The following is a 21,366-nucleotide window of genomic DNA, read 5'->3' as shown; positions in this document are numbered from 1 at the left end:
GTGATTATTCCTGCAGTGCGTCCTCCTCCCTGATACTATAAATGTATCTTCTATTATGTGTTTATTCCTGCAGTGCGTCCTCCTCCCTGATACTATAAATGTATCTTCTATTATGTGATTATTCCTGCAGTGCGTCCTCCTCCCTGATACTATAAATGTATCTTCTATTATGTGATTATTCCTGCAGTGCGTCCTCCTTCCTGATAGTATAAATGTATCTTCTATTATGTGATTATTCCTGCAGTGCGTCCTCCTTCCTGATACTATAAATGTATCTTCTATTATGTGATTATTCCTGCAGTGCGTCCTCCTCCCTGATACTATAAATGTATCTTCTATTATGTGATTATTCCTGCAGTGCGTCCTCCTCCCTGATACTATAAATGTATCTTCTATTATGTGATTATTCCTGCAGTGCGTCCTCCTCCCTGATACTATAAATGTATCTTCTATTATGTGATTATTCCTGCAGTGCGTCCTCCTTCCTGATACTATAAATGTATCTTCTATTATGTGATTATTCCTGCAGTGCGTCCTCCTCCCTGATACTATAAATGTATCATCTATTATGTGTTTATTCCTGCAGTGCGTCCTCCTCCCTGATACTATAAATGTATCATCTATTATGTGATTATTCCTGCAGTGCGTCCTCCTCCCTGATACTATAAATGTATCATCTATTATGTGATTATTCCTGCAGTGCGTCCTCCTCCCTGATACTATAAATGTATCATCTATTATGTGTTTATTCCTGCAGTGCGTCCTCCTCCCTGATACTATAAATGTATCTTCTATTATGTGATTATTCCTGCAGTGCGTCCTCCTCCCTGATACTATAAATATATCTTCTATTATGTGATTATTCCTGCAGTGCGTCCTCCTCCCTGATACTATAAATGTATCTTCTATTATGTGATTATTCCTGCAGTGCGTCCTCCTCCCTGATACTATAAATGTATCTTCTATTATGTGTTTATTCCTGCAGTGCGTCCTCCTTCCTGATACTATAAATGTATCTTCTATTATGTGTTTATTCCTGCAGTGCGTCCTCCTTCCTGATACTATAAATGTATCTTCTATTATGTGTTTATTCCTGCAGTGCGTCCTCCTCCCTGATACTATAAATGTATCTTCTATTATGTGATTATTCCTGCAGTGCGTCCTCCTCCCTGATACTATAAATGTATCTTCTATTATGTGATTATTCCTGCAGTACGTCCTCCTTCCTGATAATATAAATGTATCTTCTATTATGTGTTTATTCCTGCAGTGCGTCCTCCTTCCTGATACTATAAATGTATCTTCTATTATGTGATTATTCCTGCAGTGCGTCCTCCTCCCTGATACTATAAATGTATCTTCTATTATGTGATTATTCCTGCAGTGCGTCCTCCTCCCTGATACTATAAATGTATCTTCTATTATGTGTTTATTCCTGCAGTGCGTCCTCCTCCCTGATACTATAAATGTATCTTCTATTATGTGATTATTCCTGCAGTTCGTCCTCCTCCCTGATACTATAAATGTATCTTCTATTATGTGTGATTATTCCTGCAGTGCGTCCTCCTCCCTGATACTATAAATGTATCTTCTATTATGTGATTATTCCTGCAGTGCGTCCTCCTCCCTGATACTATAAATGTATCTTCTATTATGTGATTATTCCTGCAGTGCGTCCTCCTCCCTGATACTATAAATGTATCTTCTATTATGTGATTATTCCTGCAGTGCGTCCTCCTCCCTGATACTATAAATGTATCTTCTATTATGTGATTATTCCTGCAGTGCGTCCTCCTCCCTGATACTATAAATGTATCTTCTATTATGTGATTATTCCTGCAGTGCGTCCTCCTCCCTGATACTATAAATGTATCTTCTATTATGTGATTATTCCTGCAGTGCGTCCTCCTTCCTGATACTATAAATGTATCTTCTATTATGTGATTATTCCTGCAGTGCGTCCTCCTCCCTGATACTATAAATGTATCTTCTATTATGTGATTATTCCTGCAGTGCGTCCTCCTTCCTGATACTATAAATGTATCTTCTATTATGTGATTATTCCTGCAGTGCGTCCTCCTCCCTGATACTATAAATGTATCTTCTATTATGTGTTTATTCCTGCAGTGCGTCCTCCTCCCTGATACTATAAATGTATCTTCTATTATGTGTTTATTCCTGCAGTGCGTCCTCCTCCCTGATACTATAAATGTATCTTCTATTATGTGATTATTCCTGCAGTGCGTCCTCCTCCCTGATACTATAAATGTATCTTCTATTATGTGATTATTCCTGCAGTGCGTCCTCCTTCCTGATACTATAAATGTATCTTCTATTATGTGATTATTCCTGCAGTGCGTCCTCCTCCCTGATACTATAAATGTATCTTCTATTATGTGTTTATTCCTGCAGTGCGTCCTCCTCCCTGATACTATAAATGTATCTTCTATTATGTGATTATTCCTGCAGTGCGTCCTCCTTCCTGATACTATAAATGTATCTTCTATTATGTGATTATTCCTGCAGTGCGTCCTCCTCCCTGATACTATAAATGTATCTTCTATTATGTGATTATTCCTGCAGTGCGTCCTCCTCCCTGATACTATAAATGTATCTTCTATTATGTGATTATTCCTGCAGTGCGTCCTCCTTCCTGATACTATAAATGTATCTTCTATTATGTGATTATACCTGCAGTGTGTCCTCCTCCCTGATACTATAAATGTATCTTCTATTATGTGATTATTCCTGCAGTGCGTCCTCCTCCCTGATACTATAAATGTATCTTCTATTATGTGATTATTCCTGCAGTACGTCCTCCTCCCTGATACTATAAATGTATCTTCTATTATGTGATTATTCCTGCAGTGCGTCCTCCTTCCTGATACTATAAATGTATCTTCTATTATGTGATTATTCCTGCAGTGCGTCCTCCTCCCTGATACTATAAATGTATCCTCTATTATGTGATTATTCCTGCAGTGCGTCCTCCTCCCTGATACTATAAATGTATCTTCTATTATGTGTTTATACCTGCAGTACGTCCTCCTTCCTGACTACTATAAATTTATCCTGGTGACTCTTCTCATCCTGATGTCCGTCATTGAGGTCATTCGATTATTCCTCGGATACAGTGGAAACCTGCAGGAAAAGGTAAAAGGCCTGGAAAACGGCGTCACCACGGAATCTGATCCCTGCAGGGGAGGATCTGTATGAGGCGTTCTGTATCTGATCACTCGTCTGTAATACCTGCCTCTCTTCTGTTATCCCCGCCCCTCTTCTCTAATCCCCACCCCTCTTCTCTAATCCCCACCCCTCTTCCCTAATCCCAGCTCCTCTTCTCTAATCCCCGCCCCTCTGCTGTAATCCCCGCCCCTCTTCTGTAATCCCTGCCCCTCTTCTGTAATCCCTTCCCCTCTTCTGTAATCCCTTCCCCTCTTCTGTAATCCCTTCCCCTCTTCTGTAATCCCTGCCCCTCTTCTGTAATCCCTTCCCCTCTTCTGTAATCCCCGCCCCTCTTCTGTAATCCCCGCCTCTTCCCTGTAATCCCCGCCTCTTCCCTGTAATCCCGCCCCCTTCTTTAAACCCTGCCTCTTTCCTGTAATCCCTGCCTCTTCCCTGTGTTTCCCTGACCCTGTTCTGTAATCCCCGCCTCTTTTCTATAATCCCCACCCATCTTCTGTATTCCCTGCCTCTTCCCTGTAATCCCCGCCCCTCTTCTGTAATCCCTGCCTCTTTTCTGTAATCCCTGCCTCTTTTCTGTAATCCCTGCCCCTCTTCTGTAATCCCTGCCCCTCTTCTGTAATCCCTGCCCCTCTTCTGTAATCCCTGCCCCTCTTCTGTAATCCCTGCCCCTCTTCTGTAATCCCTGCCCTTCTTCTGTAATCCCGCCCCTCTTCTGTAATCCCCGCCTCTTTTCTGTAATCCTTGCCTCTTTTCTATAATCCCCGCCCCTCTTCTGCAATCCCCGCCCCTCTTCTGTAATCCCCACCTCTGCCCTGTAATCCCCGCCCCTCTCTTCTGTAATCCCCGTCTCTCCCTTGAAAATTCCTCCCCCCTTCTGTAAACCCCACCCCTTTTCTGTAGACCCCTCCTCTTCTATAATCCCTGTCTCTTCTGTAATCCCCGCCCCTCTCTGCTGTAATCCCCGCCTCTTCCCTTTAATCCCCGCCCCTCTCTTCTGTTATCCTCGAACCTCTGCTGTAATCCTCGTCTCTCCCCTGAAATTTCTGCCCCCCTTCTGTAAACCCCACCCCTTTTCTGTAGTCCCCTCCTTTTCTGTAATCTCCGCCCCTCTCTGCTGTAATCCCCGCCTCTTCCCTGTAATCCCCGCCCCTCTCTTCTTTTATCCCTGCCTCTCTTCTGTTATCCTCACCCCTCTGCTGAAATCTCCGTCTCTCCCCTGAAATCCCCCCCCTTTCTGTAAACCCCACCCCTTTTCTGTAGTCTCCTCCTCTTCTATAATCCCTGTCTCTTCTGTAATCCCCGCCCCTCTCTGCTGTAATCCCCGCCTCTTCCCTGTAATCCCCGCCCCTCTCTTCTTTTATCCCTGCCTCTCTTCTGTTATCCTCACCCCTCTGCTGAAATCTCCGTCTCTCCCCTGAATTCCCCCCCCCTTCTGTAAACCCCACCCCTTTTCTGTAGTCTCCTCCTCTTCTATAATCCCTGTCTCTTCTGTAATCCCCGCCCCTCTCTGCTGTAATCCCCGCCTCTTCCCTTTAATCCCCGCCCCTCTCTTCTGTTATCCTCGAACCTCTGCTGTAATCCTCGTCTCTCCCCTGAAATTTCTGCCCCCCTTCTGTAAACCCCACCCCTTTTCTGTAGTCCCCTCCTTTTCTGTAATCTCCGCCCCTCTCTGCTGTAATCCCCGCCTCTTCCCTGTAATCCCCGCCCCTCTCTTCTTTTATCCCTGCCTCTCTTCTGTTATCCTCACCCCTCTGCTGAAATCTCCGTCTCTCCCCTGAAATCCCCCCTTCTGTAAACCCCACCCCTTTTCTGTAGTCTCCTCCTCTTCTGTAGTCCCCTCCTCTTCTGTAATCCCCGTCCCTCTCTTCTGTAATCCCCGCCCCTCTCTGCTGTAATCCCCGCCTCTTCCCTGTAATCCCCGCCCCTCTCTTCTGTAACCCCGCCCCTCTCTTCTGTAATCCCCGCCTCTACCCTGTAATCCCCGCCCCTCTCTTCTGGAATCCCCGCCCCTCTCTGCTGTAATCCCCGCCTCTTCCCTGTAATCCCTGCCCCTCTCTGCTGTAATCCCTGCCCCTCTCTGCTGTAATCCCCGCCCCTCTCTGCTGTAATACCCGTCTCTTCCTGTAATCCCCGCCCCTCTCTTCTGTATTCCCCGCCCCTCTCTTCTGTAATCCCCGCCCCTCTCTGCTGTAATCCCCGCCTCTTCCCTGTAATCCCCGCCCCTCTCTGCTGTAATCCCCGCCCCTCTCTGCTGTAATCCCCGCCCCTCTCTGCTGTAATCCCTGCCTTTCCCTTGTAATGTCCACCTCTCTGTAATATAGCATCTGAAGAGAATACCCAGTGATCTTCAAAGCCTAATTTGCATATATTTTCAAACTCTGATATTTCGGTTCATTAAAACCAGTGCATAGGAAAGCTTGCCCGGTTGCCCATAGCAACCAATCAGATCTCTTTTTTCATTTTGCAGAGGCCTTGTTAAAAATGAAAGAAGCGATCTGATTGGTTGCTATGGGCAACTTTTCTTCTGCACAGGTTTTGATAAATCTCCCCCTATTCCCCTTTTATCAGTGAGGTTTTATTCATTCTCTGTCTGCTCCTCTGCCTGTATCCTGGCACAGAACAAGGTCCATGTAAAGATAGACAACCAAAAAGAAAAAGATGTCTGCCGCTCTCTAAAGTAGTAGCGCTACCCATTTTATTTCACTCCTTCGGAGTAGCGCTACCCATTTTATTTCACTCCTTCGGAGTAGCGCTACCCATTTTATTTCACTCCTTCGGAGTAGCGCTACCCATTTTATTTCACTCCTTCGGAGTAGCGCTACCCATTTTGCAGTCATCTTTTTTTTTGGATATTGGATTGAAGCCCTTGGACTCGGTGTCCCGTACTGGTTTGCACCTGATTTGCATCTAAAATGTTGGCGTGCTGCTTTTGTTTTTGTGTATAAAGATTTATTTATGATAGGGGTTGGTTTGGGCAGCATAAAACAGGTGACAGGTTCCCTTTAACCATTGCTTCTCCTCAGCCAATCAGCTCACAGATCTCTAGATCAGCTGATCTCCAGGAGGCTGACTGACCTCTATATGTTTTTCCCCAGGTCCCTGAACTGGCGGGATTTTGGCTGCTCAGCATCTTGTTACAGTTACCGCTTCTGCTCTTCCTTCTCTGCGATCCGGGCGCGGAGCCGCTGCCGCTTGAACGAGCGTCTCACGGGATACTGACGGCATTCCTGCTCTTCCAGATTCCCGTGTCCACGCTTACTCTACGGAAGACGACCAGGCGCCTCGCTGGGAGGTTCCGTCAACTCGGAAACTTGGGAGAACCGGCGTAAAATGGTCCCAATCGCCGTGGAAGCCGCAGTCGTGCTGGGCTAACAGCGGGGACCTGGGGCACATACCACCCCTCCGGTAATTGGTCGGTGCGGCGTCCCACGTGTTACTCCTAGCCGGGCGCAGTGTACGCTGCTCCCTGTCGGAATATCGCGGAGCTTTTAATTGACACCAGAAATGACCTCTTGTTAGGTAATGGTGACCGCGTGTTACAATGCTTTTTTAATACACAGATTTTCTTAATAATTTTATTCTTGTCACATTATCTGTCAGTACCCGAGCGGTCTGATTTTGCCCGTAATCCGATTGTTTGCGGGATAACGGGCGACACAATTTTTCTTGTTCACAAAGAAATGATTTATTTTTATACAGATGTGAGATAATGTATTAAAGGGAATATTCTGTCTTATTTTATTTTTTAGCCTAGGATAGATTTTTGGGAAATTGTATTTGGAGACGTTTGGTATTAGAATGCTTGCAGTGTTCCCTGTGACCACTAGATGGCAGCACAATCTGTCTTTACTCTTAGTGCCGTGATACGATATATGGGACGTAGAGTGCTGCCATATAGTGCTGTAACGGCACCATGGCTTCTGATTGTGATACCTCACCGCCTCATACCTGCTGTGGAGGACGTGCATTAAAGGGGTACTACCATGGAAAACTTTATTTTTTTAATCAACTGGTGCCAGAAAGTTAAACAGATTTGTAAATCACTTCTATTAAATAATCTTAATCCTTCCAGTACTTTTTAGGGGCTGTATACTAAAGAGAAATCCAGAAAAGAAATGCATTTCCTGTGATGTCCTGACCACAGTGCTCTCTGCTGACCTCTGCTGTCCATTTTAGGAACTGGAGAAAATCCCCATAGCAAACATATGCTTCTCTGGACAGTTCCTAAAATGGACAGCAGAGGTCAGCAGAGAGCACTGTGGTCAGCACATCACAGGAAATGCATTTCTTTTCTGGATTTCTCTTTAGTATACAGCCCCTAAAAAGTACTGGAAGGATTAAGATGTTTTAATAGAAGTGATTTACAAATCTGTTTAACTTTCTGGCACCAGTTGATTAAAAAAAAAAATTACAAAAAAAAGTTTTCCACGGGAGGACTACCCCTTTAAAGAAGCATAATGATCCCAGGATGTGTTGATAATGTCTCAGCCCAGCCGGTGTCTACCCAACCAGGTTGCCTCCAGCTGTTGCAAAACTACAACTCCCAGCATGCCCGGACAGCCTCTGGCTGTCCGGGCATGCTGGGAGTTGTAGTTTTGCAACAGCTGGAGGCACCCTGGTTGGAAGGCTGTCTGGACATCCAGGGAGTTGTAGTTTTGCAACAGCTGGAGGCACCCTGGTTGGAAGGCTGTCTGGACATCCTGGGAGTTGTTGTTTTGCAACAGCTGGAGGCACCCTGGTTGGAAGGCTGTCTGGACATCCTGGGAGTTGTAGTTTTGCAACAGCTGGAGGCACCCTGGTTGGAAGGCTGTCTGGACATCCTGGGAGTTGTAGTTTTGCAACAGCTGGAGGCACCCTGGTTGGAAGGCTGCCTGGACATACAGGGAGTTGTAGTTTTGCAACAGCTGGAGGCACCCTGGTTTGAAGGCTGTCTGGACATACAGGGAGTTGTAGTTTGCAACAGCTGGAGGCACCCTGCTTGGGAAACACTGGTCTGAGCAGTCGCAGCCCCACTTCTGTATCCCATACCGGTCAGCATATCGGGGGTCCCCTGCAGGTACTGACATCCAGCCTCCCCCACCTTTTTTGTGTATTTAGCCTGGATGTAAATATGGCCGTCTGTATACACGTAGGGGGTTAAAGGGGTATTCCAGGCAAAAACTTTTTTTTTATACATCAACTGGCTCCGAAAAGTTAAACAGATTTGTAAATTACTTCTATTAAAAAATATTAATCCTTCAAATAGTTATTAGCTTCTTAACTTGAGTTGCTGTTTTCTGTCTAACTGCTTTCTGATGACTCACGTCCCGGGAGCTGTGCAGTTCCTATGGGGATATTCTCCCATCATGCACAGCTCCCGGGACGTGACCTCATCATTGAGCAGTTAGACAGAAAACTTCAGAAGCTAATAACTATTGGAAGGATTAAGATTTTTTAATAGAAGTAATTTACAAATCTTTTTAACTTTCTGGAGCCGGTTGATATATATATAAAAAGTTTTTGCCTGGAGTACCCCTTTAACCCCTTCCCGACCTATGACATACCTGTACGTCATGGGTGGCAAGGTGTTCCCGACCCATGACATACAGGTACGTCATGGATATTACTGCCGCTACTCGCGGCATCCCGCAGCGCCCGGAAAGATGGTGGCTATCACTGATAGCCAGCCATCTTACCGTGCGACCACGGGGGGTTTCGTCCCCCACCCCCCCAAATCTGACTAGCTGATAGCAGCGTTTCGCTATGAAAATACTTAGCAGCGCGGTGTGTGAGTTCCGATCACGGGGATCGGGACACACACTGCTCTGCTAAGTGTCCCTGTCCCGTCCCCCGGCGTCACTTACCCGTCGGAGCGGTGTCCCGAGCGGTCCCGGCGTCCTCCGTGCGGTCCCGGCGTCCTCCGTGCGGTCCCGGCTGCGCTGCGTCCCGGAGGTGAGTTTCCGGCAGCAGTGCAGCATCTTCATTGGCAGCAGTGAGATCGCCGTAAAGCGATCTCACTGCTGCCTATGAGAGTTTCAAAACTGCAACTCCCAGCATGCCCAGACAGCCTTTGGCTTTCTGGGCATGCTGGGAGTTGTAGTTTTGCAACATCTGGAGGTCCACAGTTTGGAGACCACTGTATAATGGTCTCCAATCTGTGCTCTTCCAGATGTTGCAAAACTACAAATCTCAGCATGCTCAGTCTGTCCAGGCATGCTGGGAGTTGTAGTTCTCTAACATCTGGAAGAGCACAGATTGGAGACCATTATACAGTGGTCTCCAAACTGTGGACCTCCAGATGTTGCAAAACTACAACTCCCAGCATGCCCAGACTGCCCAGGCATGCTGGAAGTTGTAGTTCAGCAACATCTGATCCTTCAGATATTGCCGAACTACAACTTCCAGCATGCCTTGGCAGTCTGGGCATGCTGGGAGTTGTAGTTTTGCAACATCTGGAGGCACACTAGTTGGGAAACATTGTCCGTTTCCTACCTCAGTGCCTCCAGCTGTTGCAATTGTTGCAAAACTATAACTCCCAGCATGCACTGACAGACCATGCATGCTGGGAGTTGTAGTTTTGCAACAGCTGGAGGCACACTGGTTTGGAAACACTTAGTTTGGTTGCAAAACACTTGAAAGTTTATTACTTAACTTAGTGTTTCCAAACCAGTGTTCCTCCAGCTGTTGCAAAACTACAACTCCCAGCATGCACGGACAGCCAAAGGGCATGCTCGGAGTTTGCAACAGCTAGATGTTTGCCCCCTCCCCCCAATGTGAATGTACAGGGTACACTCACATGGGCGGAGGTTTACAGTGAGTGCTGCAAGTTTGAGATGGCGCAAATTTTGCTCTGCAGCTCAAACTTCCAGCGGCAAACTTGCTGTGAACCCCCGCCCATGTGACTGTACCCTAAAAACACTACACTACACTGACACTAACCTAAAATAAAAAGTAAAAAACACTACATATACACATACCCCTACACAGCCCCCCCTCCCCAAAAAAATGAAAAACATCTGGTACGCTACTGTTTCCAAAACGGAGCCTCCAGCTGTTGCAAAATAATAACTCCCAGTATTGCCGGACAGCCATTGACTGTCCAGGCATGCTGGGAGTTTTGCAACAGCTGGAGGCACCCTGTTTGGGAATCACTGGCGTAGAATACCCCTATGTCCACCCCTATGCAAATCCCTAATTCAGGCCTCAAATGCGCATGGCGCTCTCACTGTCGTATTTCAAGGCAACAGTTTAGGGTCACATATGGGGTATCGCCGTACTCGGGAGAAATTGCCTTACAAATTTTGGGGGGCTTTTTCTTCTTTAACCCCTTATGAAAAGGTGAAGTTGGGGTCTACACCAGCATGTTAGTGTAAAAAAATAATTTTTTTACACTGACATGCTGGTGTTGCCCTATACTTTTCATTTTCACAAGAGGTAAAAGGGAAAAAAGACCCTCTAAATTTGTAACGCAATTTCTCCTGAGTACGGAGATACCCCATATGTGGGCGCAAAGTGCTCTGGGGACGCACAACAAGGCCCAGAAGGGAGAGTGCACCATGTACATTTGAGGTGATTTGCACAGGGGTGGCTGATTGTTACAGCAGTTCTGACAAACGCAAAACAATAAATATCCATATGTGACCCCATTTTGGAAACTACACCCCTCACGGAATGTAATAAGGGGTGCAGTGAGAATTTACACCCCACTGGTGTATGACAGATTTTTGGAACAGTGGTCTGTGAAAATGAAAAATAAAATTTTTGATTTGCACAGTCCACTGTTTCAAATATCTGTCAAACGCCAGTGGGGTGTAAATGCTCACTGCACCCCTTATTACATTCCATGAGGGGTATAGTTTCCAAAATGGGGTCACATGTGGGGGGGGGGGGTCCACTGTTCTGGCACCACAGGGGCTTCCTAAATGGGACATGCCCCCCAAAAACCCTTTCAGAAAAACTCACTCTCCAAAATCCCATTGTCGCTCCTTCCCTTCTGAGCCCTCTACTGCGCCCACCGAACATTTTACATACGCATATGAGGTATTTCCTTACTCGAGAGAAATTGGGTTACAAATTTTAGGGTGATTTCTCTCCTTTTACCCCTTGTAAAAATTAAAAAATTGGGTCTACAAGAAAATGCGAGTGTAAAAAATGAAGATTTAGAATTTTCTCCTTCACTTTGCTGCTATTCCTGTGAAACACCTAAAGGGTTAAAACACTTACTGAATGTCATTTTGAATACTTTGGGGGGTGCAGTTTTTATAATGGGGTCATTTATGGGGTATTTCTAATATGAAGATCCTTAAAATCCACTTCCAACCTGAACTGGGCCCTGAAAAATTAAGATTTTGAAAATCTTGAGAAAAATTGGAAAATTGCTGCGGAACTTTGAAGCCTCTGATGTCTTTCAAAAGTGAAAACTTGTCAACTTTATGATGCAAACACAAAGTAGACATATTGTATATGTGAATCAATATGTAATTTATTTGGAATATCCATTTTCCTTTCAAGCAGAGACTTTCAAAGTTAGAAAAATGCTAAATTTTCAACATTTTCATGAAATTTTTAGATTTTTTACCAAGAAAGGATACAAATATCAGTGAAATTTTACCAATAACATAAAGTAGAATATGTCACGAAAAAACAATCTCGGAATCAGAATGATAAGTAAAAGCATCCCAGAGTTATTAATGTTTAAAGTGACAGTGGTCAGATTTTCAAAAAATGCCCAGGTCATGAAGGTGAAAATGGGCTGGGTCATGAAGGGGTTAATTTACTTAGATAAGGCCGAGTTCCCACCTGCGTCACATCCTCCTACATCATAATATTTTTTGGGGCACAAATTGCCCTTTTGTAATGACTTTCTTCACATCCCAAAAATGATTCTGCAAAAGCGAAAAAATATATTTGTAACCTGAAATAAAAAATAAAACCACAACTTAATTCTGACTACGTTCTGACGACTCTCCAGGTCAGTTACTATTACAATGATACTAATTTATATTTTAGATTGTTTTCATTATGATTAACAAGTTAAAAAAACAAAAAAAAGTACTTTTTTTTTTTTTTTTACTTTTTTAAATTAGTTAGCGGGGCTTTTCATCTTTTTTTAAATTTTTATTTTTTGCACCTTGATCTGTAGTTTTTATCTGTAACAATTTGGTGTAAACCGCCCTTTTTTGGTCGCTTTTTATTTCATTTTTTGGGGGCATTTTATATATTGTTTATGCCATTTACTGTGTACAATCAATAAGGATATATATTTAATGGTGCTGACAATTCTGGGCGGTACCAAATTTATTTTTTGTTAAAAAAAAAATGTTATTATTCAAAAATGGGAAAGGGGGTGATTTTTTATTTTAATTAATTTTTTATTTAATTATTTAATTTTTTAATTTTAATTTTTTATAAAAAAAATTATCACGGAGTTTATATATATCTTCCCAAAAAAGACTTTTTTTTTTTTTTTTTTTACAATTTTTTTAATTTTTTTTTTTTATATATTATATTAGTCTTTTATGGATCCATTAGATCTGCACTCTCTTGGTACAGTCTGCCATATGCAGACTCTATAAATAGCAGAGTCCTGGCAGCCATGGAGGCCGAGCCAAAGCCTCTGGCAGCCATGACAATGGATCTATTGTGATCTCACCGTGGGGAGCCGATCCAAACCAACTCCACCACCAATAACATGAATACAGGGCGTTTTAAATGTTTTTGTCAAATGTCACGGTGGCATCTAAAGTGCTAAAGAACTACACAACTTCCTCTGTAATATACAGCAGCTGATAAGTATTGGAAGGGTTAAGATTTTTAAATAGAAGGGATTGAAGAAGTACTACAGGAATTTGTTTTATTTTATTTTGTTTTTCTTAAATATTAGAGAATGATACAGAGGTTCTTGTGTATACCTCGTCCTTACCTGTTTTAGCTGATGTGGCAGGCGTGGAGGTTTTCAGCCATACTGATTATAACCTCTGAAATTATTTCTTAAAGGGGTACTCCGCTGCTCAGCGTTTGGAACAAACTGTTCCGAACGCTGGAGCAGGCGCCGGGAGCTTGTGACGTTATGACATCACACCCCGCCCCCTCAATGCAAGTCTATGGGAGGGGGCGTGACAGTCGTCGCGCCCCCTCCCATAGACTTGCATTGAGGGGGCGGGGTGTGACGTCGTCTCTGGCTTTGCAGAGAGAGGGGGTGCAGCTTGATCACTGCACCTGGTCATGTAATTAGGCTGCTGGAGGTCAGATGAACCCGTTACTCACATGTGGGTTGGCGTCTGTTCACATGGTGCAATTCTGATGTTTTCTTATTCTTATAGAGAAATATTACCAGGGTTAAGTCTTTGGGCTGTGTTCACATGTTGAATTATTTATTTACTGCGTTTTTTAGAGTTTTACTGCATTTTGTCAGTTTTTGCGATAAGAAATAAAATAAATTTAAAAAAGCTATTTTTATGGGGGCGGGGGGGGGGGGGGGTGCTGCCATGGTAAAAATAATAACCCGTACAGCCTGTCCGATCCCTTACCACTCCTCTTCACACGTCCTATTTCCAATGACATGTGGACCCCAACACTAGCAGAGGTGTCTGGCAGCGGCTTTGGGCCACTCACCCGTACCACGCCGGTCACCCGTACCACGCCGGTCACCCGTACTATGCCAGTCACCTGTAGAGCATCTCTTTGTGTACCTGTAACTTATTAGGAAACAGACGACACAGTCACATGAACATTAGTGTAAGGATACGTTCCGTACCTTTTGCATAAGCCAGTGTTTCCCAACCAGTGTGCCTCAAGCTGTAGCAAAACTACAACTCCCAGCATGCCCAGACAGCCAATGGCTGTCCGGGCATGCTGGGAGTTGTTGTTATGCAACAGCTGTAGGCAGCCTGGTTGGGAAACACTAGCATAAGCAACACCTGCCCCCTGTGATGTCATGCCTGCTCCGTCTTTGATCGACATTTTTGGCTCGCCTGACAGTTCCAAGCTATTTTCCATGCTGGTAGTTGTAGTTAGGCAGCAGCTGTAGACACACTGTTTGGAAAACACTCTAATACATAATGTAAGAGTCAGAGAGGTGTTTCATTGCCTCTTCCCGCTTCGTTTCACTTCTTTCTCCTATGATTGACCCCCGGGACTCACAGAGCACTTACTGCATGCACGGTGAGATGGTGAAGCCGCAGCCAGCAAGCTCATTGTGCGTGTGCTGCTATGCGGGTAAATCAGAAAGAGTGGGCAGGGAGAGGTGTTGCAGCCTGGGACACTGACCACGCCTCTTTGACTCCTCAGCAAGCTCACTGCGCATGCGCCGGTATATGAAAATATGGTGCATGCGTGGGATCAGAAGGAGAAGGCTGTGGAAGTGGGCAGGGAGAGGTGTTGCAGCCTGGGACACTGACCCGCCCCTTTGACTCTTCAGATGAGCAAATGAAACCATTCTTTCCAGTATTGGGGCCAGCCAATTTCCGGTACCTTTTACTGCCGTTGTTTCCAGCGCTTTATAACCGTATCGGCAGATGTATAGCGGATTTCTAGGTTCTTTTTAAATGGGTCAGATGTTTACTGTTCTGGATCCGGTCACTTACCACACTTTCCCACAATTCCCCTTGCGTGTCTACATAGTAGAGACTAACAACAAGATGCAGTTGTACTGAGCTCGTCTGTCTTGGTGGTTGTCCTAAGGATGGTCATAACCAAGGAGAACGGGGCAACACAGAGCACATTGGGGATAAGTGAGTATATATATATATACAGGACGTTTAGGTGTAATTTCCCATAATCCATCAGTGTAGACCCAGTAATCTTCATGGTAAACCCCTTGTAATAATTTAAAGTGACATGACTGTTTTGGGATGAAGTGACTGCAGTCTGGTTTCTCGGTATATTTTGCGGTGAGCAGATTGCGGTGTCCGTGCTGGAGATGTAAACCGTGCGCTCCTCTAATTATACCATATTATCTCCTCTAATGACTCACATTTGCTGTCTGAACACAGAACGTTCGCTGTTCCTCTTTCATTTTACGTTTTTATTTCTTCATTTTTCATACTGTTTTTTTTTCTCCCATTAACCCTTCGTAGTGTGGTCCTCTCTCTCCTCGTTCGTCTCTCCGTATTCCTCAGCACTCCGCAGACCCCTTTAAATCTGGCCTTGTTTTCCTGCTTGTTCCTCTTCCCCCGCTCCATCTCATCCTTCACACCATCTGTTGCTTGTTAGCAGAGAGAACGACTTTTCTGAGGCAGATTCTGCACTCCTTCCTGTGCCAATTTTTTACATCCTTCTCTAATTCTTGCTCGATCTCTGTCACAAACTGTGTTTATAACTTCAGATGGGAACCATAGTGCCCCTGTCTAGCCTGTCTGTGCTCGAGGTGCTAAACGTGCCAAGACATGGCTATCTACACAACACAAACTAGTTCATGTGTCTCGTGGAGCCGTCTCATCACTGTGTGCTCAATATCTAGTTTGGCCTAAAGATGTGTGATCTCATTTAAGGGCTGATATTTTAGTTAATGACATTTATGACCTTAGGTTAGAAAATATTACTCTCAAAACCTGTAACTTGAGGGACGTGGGTCTTTTTGATGGATGTGTCTCGATTGGCTTGCATCTTTTCGATTGACGTATGTCTCGATGGACATGCACCTTTTTGATGGGCGTGTGTCTCTATAATCATGCGTCTTTTCGATTGACTTGTGTCCCGATGGACATGCACCTTTTTGATGGGCGTGTGTCTCTATAATCATGCGTCTTTTCGATTGACTTGTGTCCTGATGGACATGCACCTTTTTGATGGGCGTGTGTCTCTATAATCATGCGTCTTTTCGATTGACGTATGTCCCGATGGACATGCACCTTTTTGATGGGCGTGTGTCTCTATAATCGTGTCTTTTTGATGGACGTATGTCTCGATGGACATGCACCTTTTTGATGGGCGTGTGTCTCTATAATCATGCGTCTTTTCGATTGACTTGTGTCCCGATGGACATGCACCTTTTTGATGGGCGTGTGTCTCTATAATCATGCGTCTTTTCGATTGACTTGTGTCCCGATGGACATGCACCTTTTTGATGGGCGTGTGTCTCTATAATCATGCGTCTTTTCGATTGACGTATGTCCCGATGGACATGCACCTTTTTGATGGGCGTGTGTCTCTATAATCGTGTCTTTTTGATGGACGTATGTCTCGATGGACATGCACCTTTTTGATGGGCGTGTGTCTCTATAATCATGCGTCTTTTCGATTGACGTATGTCTCGATGGACATGCACCTTTTTGATCGGCGTGTGTCTCTATAATCGTGTCTTTTTGATGGACGTATGTCTCGATGGACATGCACCTTTTTGATGGGCGTGTGTCTCTATAATCATGCGTCTTTTCGATTGACTTGTGTCCTGATGGACATGCACCTTTTTGATGGGCGTGTGTCTCTATAATCATGCGTCTTTTCGATTGACGTATGTCTCGATGGACATGCACCTTTTTGATGGGCGTGTGTCTCTATAATCATGTGTCTTTTTGGTGCACTTGTGTCTTTTTGATGGACGTATGTCTCGATGGGCATGCGTCTTTTGATGGACATGTGTCTTTTTTTAACCATACTAACTTTGTAGCTTACTTACCTAATATATAAAGACACTTTACTCAAATTTAGAACAAATACTCAATATACTAATGGGCCATTAAACAAAATTGAGCCAAACTCATAATTAGGATGATATTTTATACATATGATTGTAAACACGACTGCAACATTGGCCCAGATTTATCAAACGGTGGGAGAGAAAAAGTTGAGTGATTTTCCCACAGCAACCAATCACAGCTCAGCTAACGATCTCTGGTAAAGTGAAAGCTGAGCTGTGATTGGTTGCTGTGGGAAAATCACTCAACTTTTTCTCTCACACTGTTTGATAAATCTGGGCCATTGAGTGTTGGAGGAAAGGGAGATCGGCCATGTTGGATTTCAGCATTTATCATAGGTTTCCATTGGACATGTAATGTAGTGCCATTTATTGTACATGGACACTTTTACCCTCCTGATAACCTACCACCTAGTTCAGGGAAAGCTATAGATGAAAGATGGGAGGATTATGTCTTGTGTAACCCTTTGGAATCATAAGATAGGAGCCTCAATATGGTATGATAGGGGCCGGGGTATTGGGATGCTGGTCAAGATCACAATTGGCAGATTGCAACCTGATGAAGAGGGATTTAACCCTCTAAACACGTTATTGCTGCTTTTTGTTTATTAAAACCAAAGTTTGTCACTTCCTGGAGTTTGTGAGCATTTGGGCAGCACCAAATTGGAATGTATCAATGTAGCCGCTCCACTGATGAGACCTTGATGTGTTCTGTGGTTACTCTAGGCAACGACCAGCAGTGGTGCTAGGACCATATCAATCAGCATCCATAAGTTATAATAATAGCAGAAACAATCAGCTATCCTGCAACAGTACGGGTCATAGGGCTCCTCTTCGGACCTCTGACAGACAGGAAGACTAGGCTGGTGTGGGGCGCTCAGAGGCGACTGCCAGCGGTTTTGCGCAGCGTTGTGCAGTTTCGTGCACCATGGTACCCGAAACTGCTGGCAGTCGCCTCTGAGCGCCCCACGCTAGCCTTGCCTTCCCGTCTGTCAGAGGGCCAGAATAGGAGCCCTATGACCCGTACTGTTGTGGTTAGTGCAGGATAGCAGTTTGTTTTTGCTATTATTATAACTTAAAGGGGTACTCCGGCCCTAAGACATCTTATCCCCTATCCAAAGATGTCTGACCCCGCAATCTTGCATTCTGCACCCACCTCGGGAAGCTGCCAGCTCAGAATCTGCTGTGTGACGATCACGGGGCTGGAGTATCGTGACATCCCGACTCCGCCCCCATGTGACGTCATGCCCTGCCCCCACTATGCAAGTCTATAGGAGGGGGCGTGACTGCCATCACGCCACCTCCCATAGACTTGCATAGCGGGGGCGCGGCATGACGTCACACGGGGCAGAGTCATGACGTCTATATACTCGCGGCGTGCCACTCAAAGAGGGCGGCGGGACCCCCGCGGTCAGACATCTTAGGGCCGGAGTACCCATTTAAAGATGTGTTGTAGAAAATCCAGACTTGTAATAATTCGGGCTCAGTGGTGTCTGCCAGGGATAGCGAATTCGCAATAGTTGAAAAAACACAGACGGACAGAGTCAGTGATCCAGCAACTGATTCCTCCTCCAGCATAGAAAGAAATCCCTCGAGGAGGTCAGTGTTCAGTTTATTTATGTACACAACAAAGAGGGAGGGGTTACAGTAGCCACTCCCATAGTACAGAGCCACGCCCATACATACAGTACAGAGCCACGCCCATACATACAGTACAGCATTAGGTTACAGGTGATATGACACCTCCATGCGCCATCAACAAAACCCCCCACAGCTGCAGCATGGTGGTCAGTCGACAACACATGAATCTACGCCATTCCGAGATAAGTGTCACCGCTTACAGATCAGGGTCTCCAAATGAACAGATCTTCTCTTTTTAGGAAAGAAACCACATGGGGTCACATGAAAATGTTTTTTCTTCTGATTGCTGGGGAATCACAGATCCCACTGGATCCAATGGAGGGCGCTTGGCCCCCAAACACAATATTGTAGATGTTGAATTGGAGCTGAGAACAGGACTAACAATGGTGAAAGCCTCATCTGCTGCTGGGGGCCAGTACTTGTATTGGAATCCTTTTGGGTTTGATAATGTTAGGAATCTGAAGACCAGAATCGGTCATTTACTCACAGTTTAAACATTTTAATCCATAAAGGAAAAGATAATGGCGGCACTAACCATTCCCAGGCGTTTATTTGGGGGTCAGAACAATGGCAGACATCTGTTTATTGTGTCACAGCTCACCTTACACCTGATATCTGACCATGTGACTCCAAATAACCGTCTGGTAACGTTCCCTGTGTGGTGAGTGCCGCCATCATCTCTACCTCAGTGGATTGGGATGAACGTTGTGGATTGTGTCATACATGTTTGTCGTGAGCACCATCTTTGAGGAGGAGATCTGTTTTAGTGTTAGACAGTGCCGGCGTCTCTCTGTATCTAAACTGTTAAAAATAATAACAACAATCATCATTATAATATATATAATAATGACTAATTAAAGGAACAAATAGATATAAATGTAAATTAAGTCATTAGAGGACAGTGACAAATAGTGACATCACGGGACCACGAACCGTTATCACCACACCGACCATGAGGACGCCTCCGGACTAACATTTATTGGCGCTCATTACAGCTCCATTCTCTTCTCTTGGACTGACCTATGGGTGGGGATGAAGCAGTTGTGGACATGTGACGGCTGCTGTCAGTGGTCGGACCCCCAGTCACCATATGTGGAGAGTTGATACATCTTGTTCCTGGTCGGTCCCCTCGTGATCACTGACCCCCTCACAGATGAGCAGTAATACTCAGCCCATTAATAATAAACAGGGTTTTATTCTCCTGGTGCCATATTTTTTCTAAATATGATGACGCCAACTGCACACACTGCCCAGGTGGTACTACCTACAATGTAGTGGCTTCTAGAGGGGCACATCACTTGGGGGACCCCCCCCACTATGATTGCTTCTGATGGTGTCTTTCTATAGCAGGGGTTCTCAACCAGGGGTATGCCAAGGGTTATGCGGAGGTACGGCAATTCACTGACCATGCATTGGCCAGTATTTGTCAGCGCAGAGCGAGGATTGGTCGCCGTGGCAGCTCACTATATTGTACCGCGGCCACATTACAGTGACTGCCGGGCCTTACTTGTAACGTCCCTGACGTTGCGCATAGGTCCCGGCACAGCGCGGAAGGACGTCACCCGTCAGTTCCGCCCTTTGACTCCAGCCAAATGGGATAGACACAGGACTGGTAGTGTAACACCGCAGTATGGGAGGGTGTTATTGTATATATCTCATATATTGGCCCAGGGGGATCGGAGGGGAAAAATGGTATAAGGGGATTAAAATGGGGGGGGGGGGGGGGGAATGATAGCAAAAGGGGATTAAGAGGGAGGGGGGAATAAGGGCACAAAGGGAATAAGCATCGCATTAGAAAGGTAAGCACACGCCATTATGAAATTAAGTACTTTTCTTACTTATTTTGTCTGCGGGTACCCCTTATGTGCGAGGGGTACCCATGGACATACTTTTACCCTTTGGGGGTACAGGACCCTTATGGAAGTTGCTCCAGTTGGGAAATACGGAGTCCTAGGAGGATATAAATATTTCATAGATACAGTCATGGCCGTAAATGTTGCCCCCCTGGAATTTTTCAAGAAAATGAAGTATTTCTCACAGGAAAGGATTGCAGTAACACAGGTTTATTCCCTTTGTGTGTGTGTATATATATATATATATATATATATATATATATATATATATATATATATATATATATATATAGATCTCCTCTCCTCTGTATATATATATATATATATATAGATCTCCTCTCCTCTGTATATATATATATATATATATAGATCTCCTCTCCTCTGTATGTATATATATATATAGATCTCCTCTCCTCTGTATATATATATATATATATATATATTGCAGTAACACAGGTTTATTCCCTTTGTGTATATATATATATATATATATATATATATATATATATATATATAGATCTCCTCTCCTCTGTGTGTATATATATATATATATATATATATATATATATATATAGATCTCCTCTCCTCTGTATATATATATATAGATCTCCTCTCCTCTGTATATATATATATATATATAGATCTCCTCTCCTCTGTATATATATATATAGATCTCCTCTCCTCTGTATATATATATATATATATATAGATCTCCTCTCCTCTGTATATATATATATAGATCTCCTCTCCTCTGTGTGTATATATATATATATATATATATAGATCTCCTCTCCTCTATATATATATATAGATCTCCTCTCCTCTGTATATATATATATATAGATCTCCTCTCCTCTGTGTATATATATATTGCAGTAACACAGGTTTTACTATACACATGTTTATTACCTTTGTGTGTGTATATATATATATAGATCTCCTCTCCTCTGTATATATATATATATAGATCTCCTCTCCTCTGTATATATATATATATATATATATATATATATATATATATATATATAGATCTCCTCTCCTCTGTGTATATATATATATATATATATAGAT

The 21,366-nt window shown here is 44.1% G+C and overlaps 1 protein-coding gene across 1 annotated transcript; it reads left to right on the top strand.

The window, feature by feature from the left end:
• Positions 1 to 3,009: 3,009 nt before the first annotated feature.
• Positions 3,010 to 7,204, top strand: LOC130342149 (transmembrane protein 17A-like; the record flags this gene model as incomplete). The annotated part of the gene is made up of 2 exons (XM_056554255.1): positions 3,010 to 3,153; positions 6,282 to 7,204. Coding segments are annotated over 2 exons (378 nt in total), but the record flags the coding sequence as incomplete, so codon positions are not given.
• Between the last annotated feature and the right edge of the window lie 14,162 nt (positions 7,205 to 21,366).

The sequence above is a fragment of the Hyla sarda genome, unplaced genomic scaffold (assembly GCF_029499605.1).
Source record: "Hyla sarda isolate aHylSar1 unplaced genomic scaffold, aHylSar1.hap1 scaffold_637, whole genome shotgun sequence".
Classification (NCBI taxonomy): Eukaryota; Metazoa; Chordata; class Amphibia; order Anura; family Hylidae; genus Hyla; species Hyla sarda.
Note: the sequence above shows the minus strand (reverse complement) of the source record. Positions and strands in the feature narration are given on the sequence as shown.